General features: G+C 40.4%; 1 protein-coding gene across 3 annotated transcripts in view; it reads right to left on the reverse strand.

Moving 5' to 3' along the window:
- Positions 1 to 19,152, reverse strand: part of AKT1 (AKT serine/threonine kinase 1) — a 108,777-nt gene extending 89,625 nt beyond the window's left edge. Inside the window, exons 1-2 of one of the 3 annotated variants that reach the window (XM_074956344.1) lie at positions 18,981 to 19,152; positions 11,782 to 11,946 (exon numbers count right to left, since the gene is read on the reverse strand). In XM_074956344.1, coding sequence (XP_074812445.1) covers positions 11,782 to 11,827 — 46 coding nt within the window. In that variant the 5' untranslated portion in view covers positions 11,828 to 11,946; positions 18,981 to 19,152. Of the gene's footprint in view, positions 1 to 11,781; positions 11,947 to 18,653; positions 18,791 to 18,980 lie in introns of those variants that run through there. The other 2 variants (XM_074956342.1, XM_074956343.1) reach the window with 2 other exon arrangements.
- Between the last annotated feature and the right edge of the window lie 273 nt (positions 19,153 to 19,425).

Below are 19,425 nucleotides of genomic sequence, written 5' to 3' on the forward strand. Positions count from 1 at the left end.
AAATTCTTACCATAACTTTGGAACAGTAAACTTTTCTAGTGTCACAAAGGCCTAGTCTCCAGGGGCTTTTTTCAGAACACACACACACACATTTGGTGTCTATTAGTGTGAAGAATACACATATGAAACGCCAGTGGATGCACAACCATATACCACATACTGCAGATTTCATTTCTTTTACACTTACCTTTGCCTTTTCTTGCTGCAAGGGATATCTAATGACAGTTGGGAGTCGGACCTCTTTTCTGCCTCTCTTTGCCAGTCCACATCAGTGCTTTTTTTCTCTCCCAAACCCACACTTTAATACACTCTGATTTTAATTACAAATTAAAATAGGTGACAAAACCCCAGTTCTTATGAGCAACGTCTGGCAGCATACACGCAGGATTAAAGGATTCTGACAAGGGAATAACGGTCAGTTGCCACCTTTCATGGAATTATTTTAACCAGAGTAGAAATCCTTAACAGTAACCTTTTAATATGTAAAAGGCACCTTCTAACAATCTAAACAAAAGACCCAAAGCCATAAAACTCTCAATGTTGTTGCATTATAAAGACAAATCAAACATTTTGAGAGTCAGCACTTTTTTCTCCCATTATCCTAAGTTATAAAAAAAATCCTCCAACACATATTTCAAAAGAAAAACAATAGAAAATCTAACTTGATCTAAATGTATATAGTTATCTTTCAGTTTTCACAACCTCTCCTAGCACTTGTGTGTATGGAATAATATTGATTAGCTAAAACAAAACCAAATGGTACATTTAAAAAACAAACAAAAACAAAAAACTGACTTTGAAATATTGTTATGAGAACAGGGGTAAGCTATGTAAACCCTTCAGTTCTGTGGATTCTTTGTATTCACGATTATTGTCACAAACTGAAAGGCTCATATTCCCTACTAAGCAAACATTTACAATTAAATCCATTCTGCACAACACATTTGCATTTTGAGATAGAATAGTCAGTTGTTCAGCTGCTGTGATTTAGATGGATTGGTTCATTATTGCTGCAGTTCGTTTTCAGCTACACTGTATAACAAAGGGGTGCCAATGTAGTCTGGAAAGGCTTTAAACTCTAAGTATTCTTCCGTGATGATGTAATTTAACTATTTCCCCCCATCTCTCTCTCTCTCTCTCTCTCTCTCTCATTAAAAAAAAAAAAAAAATCAAGGTATCAGGACTTCACAGGCTAAACTTAACTGAAAACGATGAAAACAATTGTGCTCAGAAGGGTAGGTTCATGCAAGTCAATGGGAAGGTTATTACTGGGGAATAACTGACAACTTCCCAAATACGAAAACTGTATTAGTTTCCTATTTCTCACTTAGAGGAAGTTATTAATTATATTATGGGGGGGGGGGGAGAATAACACACCCGTATCATGCAGGCAATTTAAACTATATCAAGAGAGCACAGAGAACAAGGAAACAACAATTTCTAGTTTAAAAAAAATTAGAACCACCTCATGGGATAAACCATGAAAATCCCACTGCAAAGAGTTTTTCAGGTTAAGAAACAAACCATTATCCCACTCCCTTAATTCCTGACAGGCGAGGGACAAAGCCAACAAACTGAAATAAGTTAGTTCTCCAATTGAGGCCCCCTTTTAAAAAATACGTTCTCTAAGTAGTCCCAATCTCAAATCTAAGCATGTTTCATCAATGACAGTGAGAAGTCATAATGGGGGTGCAGTCCACCAATATAAACATGGTCCTCACCAACATATAATGGCAAAGCACAACAGCAAAACCAAGAAAATGCTATACATCGCTTGCTATTACAACTCACTGAGGGCTTATCTACTTGGGAGCACACAGGAAAATTAATCCAAATTATCTAAAGGTGTGAATTTAAAGTGGATTAGTTAAACTGGATTAAACCTAGGTGGACGTTATTCTTGAAAATTCAAGTGCCCTTAATTCACTTCCGAATTAGGCCTTAATTTGGTTTATCTTAATTCCCTTCCAAACTGAATTGAACTAAACCAAATTAAGGCCACTTTAATTCAGAATAAGTGGGTCCACGGTGAGATTTAACATTGTTTAATTAATCCACTTTAAAAATTAATTTGGATTAAATTTTCCTGAGTAGACAAGCCTTAAGTATAGCATACCCTCTCTCATGTCCAGAAAATAAAACTAACTCTAAAATTACTTCCCCTCCCCAGAGCAAGCAACACTGTCACATGCTAATTAGTACCATTAGGCTCAGGCCTTGCGCCCAAAACTTTGAAATTAGGGGCCTGATCTATGCACCAACCTGCACTGAAATAACAAAAGCTGAAAATGCAAACTGATCTAGTATCGAGTATTTTGGCACAAGTATTTTTATTCTAAAATAACAGTGTCCACACGTAGACTTGCATGAAAATAACTAACCCAGCTTAGTTAAATCAGTGAAGATTTGAATGTAGATCAGGCCTGGGATTAAGAAGGAAATGTCTTCAGCTGAGGATCACTCACTTTACTTGGTTTCACAGAATTTAATTTTTACTTAAAGCTGATTTTTTAAAAATTCTATTGTAACTGTGATCTGGAAAGTAACATTTGAATTTAGATAATTAATACAAATAATTCTATTAGAATAGCGCCTACAGATCTCAACCAAGACCTACATGTATGAACACAGAGAATGAAGCAGTCTCTGCCCTGAAAAATTTACAGTTTAAAACTCAACATACAAAGGAAGAAGCAGTATCCCCATTATAGAGATGGGGAAAACTGCGGCATAGGGAGATTAAGGTCTGACCCACACAGTGTTTACAGCGATGTAAACATTTTGCTTAGGGGTACAATTTTCACCAAAATTGTTATAGAACAGCTCCTAGTGTGAACATTTATACTGGTATAAAAATGCTTTATACCAACATAACTTACTCTCCTAAATTTCGGGGAATCAACTACACCAAAATAAGCACCTTTATACTGTTATAATTGCGCTCATGTGACCGGAGTGGTACGGTTTTAACTGGTGTAACCTGTGTTTAGACAAGGCCTAAATGGCTTGACTATGGTCACACAGGAAGTCTGTGGCAGAACCAGGAATTGGCCTTAGATATCCTGAGTCCCAATCCAGTGCTTTAACCACAACATGATCCACTACATATGATTAAATAATAAGCAGGGCCTAATTTTGTAGGCATTCTTGTTAAGTTATCTGGCCAGTTTTAGTTTGAAGCTTACAGTAATGAACAGCGTAAACTCAGTTTGCAAATGATTTGTTTGTGTTAAAAACTGTTATATACAAAGCAATACCATTTACTCATATCAACGGGGCCCTAATTTTCATTTTGCTGGCTGTTTTACTGGATAATCTGAGGAAGATAAAAATCAGTTCTGACAGAGTTCCTTATTGATTCTGTGTGTACTAGAACTATTATTTGAAAATAGTAATACACTAATTTATTAAAGGAGGTTGAACCTTAGGTTTTTTTAGGTATTTCTGAATTAAATATCTAGATGTAATTTATCAGATAAAAAGGCAGTTTGGACATAATACCAAAACTGAAAACTATATAGCCCTGTTAAATTTCTTACAGTATATGCTAAAGTTATTCTTTTACACTGCTAGCTTTTTAGAAATGTATCATGTTTGCCTCCAGACCCCTTCATGGGATTGATCCCAGTTAATGAAGAGACCAACAATATTGCTAAACCTAAGCATTAAAAAATTATGAATCATTCTCCCTAAACCATGAGACTTAAAAACTAATACAATTTCAGTTCTTTTTTCTTTGCCTTTTGGTTTTCAAGCCTTTGCAGTACACTTAAGTCATGTTTTCAAGCTTTCATTTACAACCATGAGTGTTACAAACTTTCACTTAAAAAAAAAAAGCAAGCTGAAATTCTCATGTAATCACTTGACAATTCCTAGAGCTGGGACTTAAAAATACCAAATATCACGAGACTTGTGATGAAATCATGGAAGTTGGCAACAACACTGTAAGCAGCCATGACTCCCATAACACCTACATTCTGCTGGAACAATGGTACCATACACCTCAAGAGGAAGAGTCTTTTTGTACTTATGAGCTACAGCTTTTCCAGCAACTGTGGAACTCACTCCCAAGACAGATCGTATTGCCCACCAAGCTCAGGACCATCAGAAGAAAGGCAAAACCCACTTCCCTGGCTTATGTGTCCCTCTATGATCCCCACCAAAATCACATATTAAAAAAAAAACAAACAGCATCCTACACAATGAAAAGGAAGAGAGATCCCCTTGTGTTCACTTTATTAAATTTTCAAGCCACTCAGACACTGCACACTTATGCTCTTGGTAAAAGAACTTAGATCCTGGACCTACAACGCACTCCCTCCACCCCTCCTGAGTCCTATTGATTTCCCAGATTCTGCCCACACGCAGACCACTGCATGATCAGGGCCTTAGATGGGTACTTCAAAATACTCCCTCCAAACTCACTCAAAAATTAAAGAGAGTGGACAATTTTAGCCTCCTCCCCACAACCCTCAATTTATAACTTCTGTGTACCTCTCCTATAATCAGAGATGATCAAGTCTTTGTGGAATAAACTGATGATTCTAACAGTTCTTTTTGGACCAATTGTCTTTTTTCATTATTGGCTCAGTTTAGTGGTGGGAGCATAGTCCATGAATTCTATAAATTTTTCCAACTAAAAACATTCTAAAAATAAGTTCTTGTTATTCCACCCCCACCCCATTTAGTTGCAAAGTATAATTCCCACAAATAGAGACTATATCACACCTAATATGGTGCTATTGTTTCTCCATTCTTTTTCTTCCTCTTTCCTTGTATGGTTTCCTGGTTTTTGTTCCTTTTTTAAGACACACATTGCACCTGTAGTATGATGCATGCAATACCACTGGGGTGAGGGGAAGGGGAATCTATTTTTAAATATATTTTTAAAATTAATTAAATCTTATAAAAAATCTCTTAATAAATATTTCCAATATGTTTAGCCTGCATCACAAAAGAAAAACATGGCTTAGAGATATATTTCCCAACAGGCCACGGAGTTATTACTGGAAGATGATTAAAAAAAATGTCCATCTGAATGAAAGGTTAGCATATTAAGTAGTAAAGTTTGTTTCTTGAATGAAGCTATGTCCATCAACTGTCCTAGTCATCTTTAAAGAGTTTTCCATAAAGAGTACTTTGCGGATTAAACAAATAATGTCGCATGGCAGCTACATTCTGCCACAGATGTATGTGTATCTTTTCTCTACATTCTCTTTATCCTGCTTTCAGACCACCCCCACTCAGTACTCTATTTCTTGCTAAGCCCAGACTTGATGATCTTACATTACAGATAAGTGGGAAAACACATAAGTCATTTATTTACTCATTCTCCCAATTTATTTTTTTCTTTCAAATATGTGTATGTACCAAGGACTCATGAAAACAAAAAAAATAAATGATACAAGTTAGAACTAGAAATATTGTAGGCAGGGACTGTGCAACCTGCCCTACAAAGCATTACCAGCTCACATTAAGCTGGGCTTGAAAGACTCCAATCCCTCATTGCTGAAACACAAGCAAGGTGGTCTTTTAGTGACATGATCTGATACTTATTAAGGATAAGACTGAAACTTAATTCATTTAGTTTCTGACAGACAGTAAGCAAAATGAGAAACTACATTTCCAGAGGTGTAGTGACAGGGCATTAATCTAATGAACTGCATAGTAACATAAGATATCAAATGTGCCAGCATCTGATCTCTTCTTTGTATCATTTGATCGGAAAGTCTATATAGTATCATGCTTACACACGGGTTCCACGGCAAGTCATTTATAAACATAGTGAAAAGTATCTGGCCCAGTGTAATTCTTGAATATGGGGGGTGGGGGAGGCATTTTCATTTCTTCAAAATTCAAAGCAGAAGCAGTCACTTATTTTTAATTAAAAATTTATTCCCAAGAAACTAAAAGTTTTGATCAAAATAAAAACTTTTCATAACAAAATCTGTTTTGCTCAGAAAGATATTTGCCATCGGAAAAAAGTTTCAGTGGAACACTTTTGACTAGCTCTACTCCCGTGGTAGCCTGTTCATGCCCTTCCTTTCTCCAAGCAATCTTTAATCTCCCTTCAGTCAGCCTTTTTGACTGTTCAGTGCTGATGCCACCTATGTTGTACTGGCTAACCCTGTCCATTTGTGTCCTTTGCCATCCAAAACAGACCATCTCCAGTGCTTTGCACTCATTCCTGCTTCTTACAGTCTCTCCACAAATAATTCCATCAGTTGAGATTTACTTTTTAATATAGTCTAGTGACTAGCCATTATCACCTCATATTTCTCCAGATGTTTTGTGATCTCATCCTTTCTTAATGTCTCTAGCATCTTGCCTACCACCGACGTCCGATTTATTGGTCTATAATTTCCTGGTTCCTCCCGGCTCCCAGAGGAGGACAAGAAAGAGACAGAAACTGAGAGCTATAGCACACAACTATTGCACCTTGTGTTGAAAAAGTGACCAACGTGCAAAGCCAAAGACTAACATTGTTTATCAAAGGTTCTTTTTAACCCTAAACCTCAGTAGCAACAGATTTCCCTATAAGCTACAAACCTTCAGCTATATAGTTTGTTATTCTCTTTAAAACAAAGGAAACAGCAACTCCTTTCCCTTCATTATGAATCCCTCCCTTCCCACCCCCCCTCCCGCCCCACTTCGTTTCTTGTTCAAACCCTAGCTTACTCCTTTTCTTTCCTCATCACTCTGCTTTCTCCTCTGAAGTATCTTTATACTTTGCAGCTGGCATCTCCTGATGTGTTTTAAGATATTCTGTATCAGGTGCCACAGCCACTCCTTTGAAATACCATGAAAGTCCGCAGATCCTTAAGCTAATCTGAACCTTGAAGGTTCTGGTTGCACGTGTCAGTGGGAAAAGCCCAAAATTACATTGCAGGAAGAGACGAAAACTCCCCAAAAATTGAAGAGCCAAGTAGGGGGCAAGATGATAACAGAAGAGAAAAGCAGTAAGAGTTGAAGGGGAGCAGTAACACTGTGTCCCAGGGATTGCCAAACAAGCCAATCGGTGGAAACATGATCATGTGACCCTGGTTCAATTGATACTAACAGATGAACAGTTAAAAATATTGACTGGCTCTCAGGGTAACAATGTTAAAATATTTTAGGCTATGTTACACTCCCTCAGCAGAATGGAGTGTGCATCAATCCAATGGTTTAATTATGCATATCCTGCAGTCATCTTACACTGTGATTACAACAGACCTCACAAGATAATCAGGTTGGCAACAGGTCAACGCCTGGCTTGGAGATCTCTGAAGAACACCAGTTATTCAACAGAGGGTAATGGTCCCTCCATGTCGGAGCAGAATCAAGTCTCCAGTGTGTCAGTGGAAGGCATCCTGCTACTGGAAGCACTATCTTACAAATGAGACAAGGAGCCATTTGTCATTAAAAATCTGGTAATATCTGCCTGTTGGTCAGCCAGATACACAACTGGGTAATTACAGTCTACATGCCTAAAATCCTTCTGCCGTTTCTGCTGGATAAGGTATTCTACACTTGTTGGCTTTACTGCTGTGTGGTGCTTGTGTTCACTGTTTAAAAATACCACCACCACATTTGGTACCTATCGGTGGACAAAATCCCTGTGTAAATTTGTAACTGCTTTGGGATTCCCATGAGGATTCTTATCTCCTTATTTAGCCCTGACAAAACTCTCATCTGTATACACTATATACAAAAGAGACAATCCCTTCCCCAAAGAGTTTACAACCTAAATAAGAGAGACAGAGGATAGGACACACTGGAAAAGGCAGATTTAGGGATGGAGAGTTGATATTGGGAGGACCCACTAGTGTGAACAGATGAATGAAAATGGGAAAAGGAAATCATTAGGACCTTGAGATTGGTATTTACTTCAGTCTAGAAGAAATTCCACATAAAAGGGCACCCATCCAAATCTCTGGGTGCCACTGACATACATTTAGAAACACAGTTACATAGAGTTCCAATATCTAAAACCATTCAGAGCAGATAATTTTCTCCTCCCTCCCGCATATCATTTAATCATTGGTCACGGGACTCATACCGCTTAACTGACCCGTTATGTCTTCCCACAAGACAAAATCCTAGCCTCCAATGTCTCGTCCCTCTACCATTGTAACATCGTGTACTGTACATGCACGCACATACACACCCCTAAACATGACCAAGTCTAAGTTACTCCACTCCACTCTAAGTTACTTTCCACATGTGCATGAAGAAATACTGCAAAGAGAGGTCAGGGTTTCTAACTATTGTTTTCATATGCATAGCTGATGAGCAAGCACTTGTTCCATCCTGATTAGGGTTACAGAGCTATGTGCTGCCAATTGAAAAAAAAAAAAGAGTTCATTCATGAATTCTTATACATCTGATTGGCTGAGGCTAGAAGTGTCATGGAGATAGATGCCCCGGCCCCTCCACAAATAAATATCTGAACTACTGGAAGTGGCACTTCCCAGCAGTCCCATGAGTCAGTCACTTAAAGGAACTATCAGACATGCACAGAAAAAGATGTTGAATTTCATTTCTCCATTTATATTTTTCACTTTGAAACAAAAAAAAAAGACAAGAAAGCTACCCAAGAAAGTCATGCTATTTCTATTTCTACCAGGCCAAAAACACCTGCTCTAGATAATAATGTCATATAGAGCACCTGCCATCCAGAAGGGCTCCAAAGCCCTTTGCAAGCTGATTTACACATACACAAATCACTGCAACCACTGAAACGCAGCCACCGCTGGGGTGAAATGGAGCAACTGTTTAACTGCACACAGCCATGCTGTTCTACTGTTCAGGACAGGAACTAAAAGATACCTTATCCAACTGAAACTGAGGAGGGAATTTAAGGTAGGCAGAACATAATTACCCAAACTGGCATTTGGCCAGTTGGGGTTAACACTGATTACACTTGTGAAAAGAACCATGGGATCTTTAAAGACCGCAAGCAGTCAGGATCTCGGTTTTACTTGTTACCCAAAAGACAAACTGTATATGTTTACTATATCTGTAATCCTCCCTTTGTAGTCCCTCCCTACAGTAATTACTTTTTATGTCTTCTTTCACAAGCCCACAGTACCAGGCATCAGTTTTGGAAACTGCCTCTGGCTGGAGCATTTAGCCTTGCAGAACTAGCAAATTAATCTGGTCTTTTTCAAGTGTAGATCTATAACAAGCATTGTAGCTATGAAGTCACTTAAAAAACAAACAAAAAACCCACACTCATGGACCATTCTCTCTCCCTCCATGCAAGTGACTCAATTTTCAAGACCAATCTCATCACTGCTGCCAATGAAACTCAGAATATAGTAAAAAGAACAGGAGTGCTTGTGGCACCTTAGAGAATAACAAATTTATTTGTGCATAAGCTTTCGTGAGCTACAGCAACCTGTCAGAATATAGTGGAGCTTAGCACATGTGGTATCCTGGCAAGCAAAGAAGGGGATACTGCATCGCTTTCTGAAATCTCTCATCAGCAGGTTAGTGAAGTAACATTACCTGTTGTGTTTCACTATTGAAGTGGAAAGAAATTGGTGCCAGAGTATTCATCAGGAAGGGGACAGGAAGAGGGGAAAAGCTGTGGAGCAACCACGATAAATAAATGGGGTTTACTTAGATGCAAAACATCAAGATGAATATGCAAACTCCGAGCACAAAATTAGAATCTCAGATACACAGCATGCACTACTATTTACCACACCAAAGAGAAAAAAAAAAGTTACAACACACATGTTCAGCAGGTGGTCTTGTCACATTAAATTACAGATTATAATCTCTGATGCCTGGAGGGCAATAAAGTGTCTCTAAAGGCATTTAGAAATCCAAGAATCTAGAACCAAAATGCCCCCCCCCCAGCTATATTGCAAAGTAAGAAGAACCAGTACTTGTGTTCAGCTCATCTTTTTATCGTAGGAAGCATAGAAATTTCAATTTTCAATATGAGGGTCACTGTCATCTTGAAATCTAGTCAGACTGTTAAAAAAAAAAAAAAGAGAAAAATAGTTTTGGATACTACATCTGCCCTTGAATCCCCCTTGAACAATGTCTGTGGATTTACAACAATGCTTTCTTATTTAAAAAATGTTTCTCTCTCTCTCCCACCGTTCTTGTGAGAAAAAAACCACCCAACCAGAGGAAGACTGACGACAATAAAACTGCATAGACGAATTGCTGCCAACGTGTGCGCACACACAAAATACACATTTCCCTCCAACCTCTTTCAGTTATAGTCATGTTAGCTGTTAGCTGTAACTAGGTAAAACAAAATATTCAGGCAGAAATGTGATTTAAGTCCACAGTGTCCCTTTAACTGAAAGAGTTTCTAGGATCCTAAAATGGAAAATAAAATGTAAGCAATTATTTTCCTTGCTTTGTTTTACCCAATCAAAATGTCTCTCTCAAACATATTTACTGCAAAAGGTAGTTTAGATTCTTCAGAACTATCCAGTGACATGAATTAAGATGTTATACATTTCTCTAAGCTCTAGAGAGGGGACATTTACGTGCATAAATGCTGTTTGAAACAAAACTGAATAAAAAATTATAGTGCTTTCATATGGCCATGTCAAATTCTCCTGACCAATCATCAGACGAGAATGGAAAACTAAAGGCTATAACAGATTATAGAAAAAATAATTGCCCTTTTATTTTAACAACATGGCTTTTATCAATTTTATTCTTGCAGAAGAATCTTTAACCTTTATCAAGGTTATGATAAGGAATGCCATCTTCTTCCCCCAAAAATTATTCTGTACCTTTGCACCTTCAGGTTACATTACTTTGCTGTTGCAAACTGTCCAGAAAAATCCTGAGTCTGCAGAAGCAGCAAGCTGGAGGATACAAAATCTGGAAGATACAAAATCTGTTGTTGTCTACAACAAATGATGAGATTATGAAAAGCACCTAATGATGTTCTCTCCTTTCCAGGAAGCAATAGTACAGTACAAAGAAGCAGGTAAGCCAAATACCTGATAGAATAACAACACTGTTCCTAAGGAAAAAACCATACAATAAAATTTCACTTACTCTTAGCAAGACCTTGAGGGAGTGAGGGAGTGGGGGAATGTCTAGTAATGCAACAGGATAGAGGGACATGCAATTACTATGTCAGTTATATTTCAGCTCTCTCTGCCCCACCTCTCATACAGAAGGACTTTAATAAAGTTTTATTTTACCAGTGTTAAAACAGATGTACATGGGGTGTGCAAAATTAATGCTACTGCTCATGTCTTGGGTACAAATAGTGAAAGGGTTTTTTAAAAAAAATCAACCAAAAACAGTGCATTCACTAGCAAATCTACATGGGATCACAGTGGGATCACAGCATAGCTAATAATCATTGTATCCCTTGCTGTCCACGTGAAGATTCATCTTGAGAATTATATTTTCTGGTGATACATGCTCACAGATAGAACAGCTTTGTTATCCCCATTTAAAATGATACCATAGAGACAAAATAAATTGTCCCACCGTTGCAATAGTCCAACTTTCAAGTCTCTATTTTAAGGAGCCTCTTTTTTTTCTATTAGCATAATTTTCAAACCAAACAGTGAAGATATTATGTTTTTCTCAGAAAACTCAGTACACACATTTCACAGAGTCTTGCATGCCTCGTGGAAAGTCATACACCTTTCCTATGTATATTTAGCATTAGGAAGGGTCAGATTTTGAGAGAGAAAAATAAGGAAGAGCTATTTAAAGGTATGTTGTTAAAGGTGAGACCAAGCCAATTTGTTGGTTGACCCAAACGGACAGTGTTCCTTTAAATGGGAAGGAAAAGACACTTACCTCGCTTGTGAAGCCATCCTTCCTTCACTATTGCTACTTCATTCATAATGGCAGGAATGTCTCTTGAAAAAAGAGTTTATGCCAAAAGATCACCCCACTGTTATTTCTGGATTCCAGCAGAAGGGGCCCCGGAAAGGGCTTCTTTCCTCTCTCTTTCAGCTATTTCTAGAAATTAAAAAAAAACAAACAATGTTTTGCAGCATTTCACATATGTGCAGTAAGGAACACAATAGAAGGTAGCTTATATTGCTGTTTTGATTACAAAGTCCAAATGAGGGATTTGTTCTTCAGAAGTATTTTTATTTGGGGGAAGAATGGGGATGCCAAAGTGAATGTCTGAGGAAGTTCTACCTAGTCGCTCAACAGACAGAACAGCAATGTCAGTACAAAACCCTACATTAGACATGGACTGCAAGTCTTAATCCAGGTCTCTTCCGTCTCCACACCAATAAAAAGGTACTCCACAACAGTAATTTTATCCAGTCTAGTTTTAATATCCCTCAGCGTGGAAGCTTCCCGCACTTCCTTTGGGAAACTTCTACAGCCTAATCCATCTCAATGTCAGGAAGGTTTTCCTAATATTCCACTTCAGTTTTCCCTGTTAAACTCATCCCATCACTCCCATTGACCTCTCTAAGCAATTCAACTCCCCTCTTCAATGAGCATATGGTATCTTGGGTAAAATCATTTAACTTTCTCGTCATAAATCAGCCCCTACATCCCCTTGCTCTTATTGCTTGAGGCCTCTGCTTATGCAGCCCCAAACTGTGTTCCTTGGTCTTCCTGGCTATTATAGTTCTCTGTTTGCTCTCCACTATCACCAGGAGGTCTGTTTTCCAAGTTTCACTCCCTCACTGAAAATCCTTCTTTCCAGAACTATAACCTTGTATTATCTTCCAAACTGAATCTGATTTTGTTCCTTATTTTCTGCCCACATTGCCAATTTCTCCAGGTTTCTTTTTATAAGTCCTCAGAGGTATCTGCAACTTTACCTAGTTCAGTATAACAGGGGAGTATCATTAAAATGTAATTTATGCCAAATTCCAGATAATGGTGAAGATATTAAAAGAACACCCCCTCACCTCCCACCCCCAGCAACTAGACACACATCCCTCTGCTATTGAATTCAGTGCACTGGCATTTATCCCTGCCTCACTCCTCTTCTGAAGGGACCACATCTTTATGCCTATTCAGTCCATGACATCTCTACTTGGATTGGCAACAAACATACAAGTATGATGGGGATAGCAGTCCATTAGAAACTAGACTAAGGTCAACTAATTTCATGTTATCCACTGAGGCGATCACTGATTGTAACAACCTCTTGTCATTATGAACCTGGACTACGACTGAACATCTGATAGAGATGGGAGGTTCCATATTTCATTGCCAGTACTCTGAGCCAGCCAGAGCTTCTGTCTAATGAAGTTAAAACTGACTTATACCAATCACTGTAAATATAAACTGTGCAACTTTGAGTGGGATGAGTTGTGAGAGAAAGGAGGTCAGGTCCCTGTTTGTATTTCTGTGAACTTTCACCAGTTATCAGAGTTCTAAATCTTTAGAAGTTACACCCTGTATTTTTCAAATAAATAAATAAATTCACTGTTTTTCCAAGTTAGTAATCTGCCATTTCTCACGTCTTATAATTATCAGCTCTAAGAAACAAGCCTAAGATTTGCCTAGGAGAGGGAAAATACAAAAATCTGATCCTGGAACACAGACATGTAGGAATTTCTTGACATCACAGACAAGTACAGAAGAATTATATGTTACAAAATGGAGATGAGTTTCACCAAGAAGTTATCTTAGGACAAGCACCTTTTGACATGCAGCTAAGATAAGACTGGACAAACATGATGGGCTGTTATTCCCACACACCTACTGACAGTTACACCTAGGCATCAATGGGAGAACAGACCTCATTTAAAGCCTTCTCTCAAATACGGAGCTATCTGCAAAGTGTTGAATAAAAACCCTATGATTATCACAGCTAAAGTCTGAAAATGGAATTGCTGTGTGAAAGTTAACACACATTACTTATTGGTATAACACTATGCCACAACAGGTTAGGGTACTGTACATCATACCCACGCACTGAATTTAAAACAATGGAAATAGGCAGCCAACCCCTTTTCCACAGTCACTTGGTGAAAGAGAAAGTTAAAAGCAAAATAACTAATTAGTAGGAAGGCTAATCCCCCAATTAGAAGAAATAAAAAACAATGACAAAAAGGTTTCTGGAGTTTCAGGCTGGGTGATGCCACATCCATCTGGAATCACAAACCTATATATTTGCATAGCACCACCTTATTTATTATGGGCTTGATTGTCAATTTGCCCAGGGTTAGTAGCAGCATCTTATTCCGCTACCCCTGAAATAGCCCAGAAGGGAGATCATGATTTGGGAGTCATTCTGCCTCCTGTTCCAGGGAGGGAGTGGCAGCATGAAGTACGTACAACATACACCAGCATGTTGGAGAGGGTAACTACACACTGCCAGGCACATCCTTGCTCCCTCCCAGCCTCTTTGGGGAGAGGGAGAAATAACATAGTGGCTCTGTGCACTGAAGCGGCAGTATGGCACAAAGAATTAAGAGGCTCCTAATACCCTTCATACCAGCATGCAGAAGAGGCCAGAGTCAGGCCTTATATTCTTTATTCAGCTATGCTGGTGTGTGTGTTAGTGAGAGCAAACTCATTTAAAATATCTTCAGTTCATAACACGGGAAGGTGGGATGTCTTAGTGCAGTTGGACATAAAGCTGTATCTAGCATAACCTCACTATACCCGGTGCAATTTTAATTGCACATCCAAATTATATCTAGTGCAATTCAACAGAGAGAGAGAGAGAGAGAGAGGTGTTTATTTTTAAAGACACAATGGTAGCACAAAGATCTCACATAAGAAGAGGCAGTCAGCTCTCCTGGGGGGATCTATGCATTAGTGAATATGGACAAATGAAAGGTTTGCCTTTTGCACAAGCTGAAAAAATGGATGATCATAAGGCTCATTAAGTAACTTTAGGAATGGTTCCCAGTGAATAGATGTCATTTGAGGTGACTATGGGCTGCTTTTAGAGCCTGCATCTGCATGTGACTGAGTGATAGGAGGAGCTGCAGATGAACAATTCTTCCTCTCTCTCTCTTTTTTTAAAAAAAGATTTGTTTCTATGACACCTTATTCAGTATCAAAAGACCACCTGTACTCATCATTCAGACAGATTAAAATAAATAATTATTTATATAAATAATACCTTGTGTCTCACTGCTGACTATTCTACCAATATAGGGAACAGTTGATAAGTACGTGCATAAAATTAAGTTGTGAAAATTCAGTACGCTATTAATTTTAGAAAGATACATCACCTCCTTATGTACTAGCATAATGAAAGCTGTCTTAAGGGACCACCCAAACTAATCTTCCAATAGAAGGTAGAGCAGAACTATACTCAATATATTTGGGGCAGCCTCTTAAGACAGGAAAAAAGAAAAGGATGCATACGATGAAGTGAGCTGTAGCTCACGAAAGCTCATGCTCAAATAAATTGGTTAGTCTCTAAGGTGCCACAAGTACTCCTTTTCTTTTTGCGAATACAGACTAACACGGCTGTTACTCTGAAACCTGTTAAGACAGGAAGTTGCCTAATCAGGGTGCTCTCTTTTACTGTCTTTCAAATATGCCCCTTTCCTGTTGTAGGAGCCCCATACAAAATTAAGAGATGTACCTGTTCTCCTCTTACAGAGAGCGCTCTCCTGCTCAGGAAGAGATTTTATTTTGTCTTCATTTCCTGCACAATCTGTGGAGCCAGGCCATGCTCAGGGGGAACATGCTGGGATCTTGGTGACAGAGTTGAGGGAAATACCAGCACTCTGCAGTCACAACTGCAGAAGCAGCAGACTCTGTAGGCAGTGCCCTATCCTCAGTGAAAGGATTTGAAAGGTAAAGTATCAGGCTTTCATTTTAACAATATCCCGTGTTCCCTTTAGCTGGAGAAAGTTTTAGAAAGAAAAAAACCCACCCCTTGTTTGGCAGTCTCTTGGGTGGTCTCAAAGATTGTAATAACTGTCCTTTTGGGTAAAAGAGAAGAAATTTGTCCAGATGAGCTGGAGCTGTTGTTGCTGGTGCTGCTGTTAAAGTCTGAAACTGTTTTTCGTTCTTTTATTCATCTTAATTAAAAGGTTAAAAGGATTTTTAATGGTGTGTTTGCCATGGTGCTAAGCAGGCTGAGGTCTCTGTATATCAAACCCTGGACCTCACTTAATACTGTTTAATGTTGGACACTGACTAGGTTGTGTTAACACCTTTGCCCCATTTATTCCATCTAAATTCATACAACAGGTCGATCCGAGCAGTAACAGATCCTCCAGCCTCACCCTTTTATCTCTACCTTGACTTGTATGTTAGAGCCCCACAAATTCCATCATCATTTCAATGAGAAGAACCATTAATTCCACTGTGTTCACAGGCTCGATACCAACTGCAGGTGTGGGGAGGTAGAAGCCGACCCACAGCCATCAAATCCTAATGACTAATTTTCAAGAAAGCAGAAAATGAACAACCATCTTTATATCTCAGCTTGATTTTGAAAATCCTGTTGTGGGCCACCAATTATGTGTGATTACTGATGCTCTCCATTAGTCTAGAAGATGTTCCACTTAAGACACCACCATGTCAAAACAGATTTCAGAGTAACAGCCGTGTCAGTCTGTATTTGCAAAAAGAAAAGGAGTACTTGTGGCACCTTAGAGACTAACCAATTTATTTGAGCATAAGCTTTCGTGAGCTACAGCTCACTTCATCGGATGCCCCACCTTGATTATCATACACATTGTAAGGAGAGTCATCACTTTAGATAAGCTATTACCAACAGGAGAGTGGGTTGTGTGTGTGTTGGGGGGGTGTGGGGAGAAAACCTGGATTTGTGCTGGAAACAGCGCACCTTGATTATCATACACATTGTAAGGAGAGTGATCACTTTACATAAGCTATTACCAGCAGGAGAGTGGGGTGGGGAGAGAGAAAACCTTTTGTAGTGATGATCACCCATTTTTTCATGGTTTGTGTGTATAAAAAGGTCTTCTGTACTTTCCACAGTATGCATCCGATGAAGTGAGCTGTAGCTCACGGAAGCTTATGCTCAAATAAACTGGTTAGTCTCTAAGGTGCCACAAGTACTCCTTTTCTTCATGTCAAAACAGGTATTTTGTCATAATTATACATGGAGCTTATGATAAGGCTTAGAAAAGCTTTTCCAGATATTGCAAGCTACAGTAGAAGCACACGCTGAGAGCAAAAGAAAACTGTACCACACATCCCATTTTCTGTGACTCCATAAACTTAATCTAGACTTCCAAACTGCAGTTTGCAATGCTTACATTTCTCATGTCTTTAATGGTCTAAGAACCAACAGATACGTCTGTTCAAGATGGGGGGGGGGGGGGGGGAAGGAGAAGGCTACCCAAGTTTAGCTCTCCTATCTCTGGTTCTGGTTGTAGTGTGGACAAACTCTAAGCAGGGTAAAACTGAGTGTGGCTGCAGAAAGGCGACAGCTTCTCCTGAACCCTACATTTTTATTATGCCCTTCAAGTGAGAAACAAGCCAGTTTATAAAATTCTTGTACAAGTTTTAAATTATATGAGCATATAGAGTCAGGAGACTGTACAATGGAATCAGAGGGAACACATTTGTAAACAAATGGTTTGCCCCAACCTTTGTAAAGAGAATTAAATGGACCTATGACTTGTTTTATCAACTAAATTACTTCTATCAAATATTATTAATATTATCAAATATTATTAACAAGTGAATGCTAGAGCTCTAGGTACCACATAATAAATTGGGACACTTCTTTTAATTACAGGTTTCAGAGTAACAGCCGTGTTAGTCTGTATTCGCAAAAAGAAAAGGAGTACTTGTGGCTCCTTAGATTGGTTAGTCTCTAAGGTGCCACAAGTACTCCTTTTCTTTTAATAAGTGACTGCATACTTTCAAGAATTTGTGTACAATATTTGCAAAACAATGAAAGCCCACATATTCAAAAAGTAAAAGGTAGTGGCAAAGTCTTTACATCCATAAATACTACTGTGTCATGATAAATATCCTGGCTGTCACTATGAAATTAACAACTACATAAAATCTAGTAGCCACACAACACATATTTTTCACTTGTAAACAAATATTATAGTATACTTAATCCAGCAACTCCCCTTAAAAACTGCATTTTAAAACGTATGTTCACGTCATGATGTAAAGACAAACAAATCAATTCACGTATTTGCTTCTTGTATATTGGGAAAGGGAAATAAATACAGTTAACACTTCACCTAAGCAAAACATGTGAAAAGGCTGTAACCACATGAGTACCAATGGCACCAAATCAAAACTTCTAATGCATCTTCACATTGGTTATGATAAACAAATCCAAAATACACCGGTCACGTTAAGGAAACACCCACATACACACGGAGTGTTTTTCAATGAAGTTGAAGTGAAGTGAAGGTGCTAGAAGTCTCCAAGGAACAATTCAGTCATTACAGAAGTTGGAAGGGGGCGGGGGGGGAACCACCTCGATTATATTGATTACAGTTCTACCCTACATTGAGTCATAACTTTTGGGGAGACTTAGAAACCTAGTATGAGCCGTCAACAGCCTTAAAAGCATGGCAATATCCGCCGGCACACACAGAGAGGCTTGTGAAAACCGAAGGGCTCCTCTTGCCGAGGAATCCAACGAGCAAGGCTCGAAGAAAGATCCAACCTCGCTCCTACCCATGCACTGGAGGATGGGGGAGGCTCGAGGAAGGCGATCCCAGGCTGGATCCACCCCAGAGCTGGCTCCGCCGGCGAGAGACCCCGGACGCTTCACTCACCGACACTCGCACGTACTGATTCCCAGCCAGCCCCTTCCTGTTAGCGAAGCCCAGACCCCCGGCAGAGCGAAGAAAGGGAGTAAGTCAGAGGGGGGCCAGCCCCGAGCCGCTTCTCCTCCCTGCAGGCTAACCCCGGCGGGGGCGCCGCCGCCGCCCGCTGCAGCGCGCCACCCTCCGCCCCGCCGAGGCCCAGGCTGGTCGCGCCGGGGGGGGCGGGGCGCGCACCCCCGCCCCCGGCGCGCACCCCGCGCGATGCGCCAGCCCCGGCGGAGCAGGCCCCGGTGCTTCCTCCCGCCGCCCCGCGCGCCCGGGGAGCGGGGCACTTACACGCCTGCAGCGGGGAGCAGCCCCCGGAGAGAGGCGGCGGCGACGAGGGCTTGGCCGCGGGCGGGTTCTCCTCCGGCGCTAGGGCCTAACCGGGCTAGCGCAGCCTCCCGCTCGCCGTGCCCGGCCGCTCCTCCGCCCCCTCTCGCGGGGAGTCAGCCCATGGAGCGCGCCGGCCGGACCCCCGCCTGCGCTGCCCGCCCGGCGCGGGGCTGGCCTGGCTGTGGCCGCTCCGGGAGCAGAAGGGGGCGGCCGGGCCCCGAGCCGCTTGCCGCTGCCCCTGCCCCAGCCAGCCAGCCCGCCCGCCCGCTTCAGGCTGGCCCTGCTGCAGCCGCCGCTCCCGGCTCCGCCAGCCTGCGCTCGCCTCCTCTCCGCCGCTCGCTCGCTCACACCCACAGGCTGGGGGAGCCGCTGCCTGGCCTCGGCGATGCCTGCGGGGTCCTACCGC

Source organism: Natator depressus, chromosome 6 (genome assembly GCF_965152275.1).
Source record: "Natator depressus isolate rNatDep1 chromosome 6, rNatDep2.hap1, whole genome shotgun sequence".
In the NCBI taxonomy this organism is placed as follows: Eukaryota; Metazoa; Chordata; order Testudines; family Cheloniidae; genus Natator; species Natator depressus.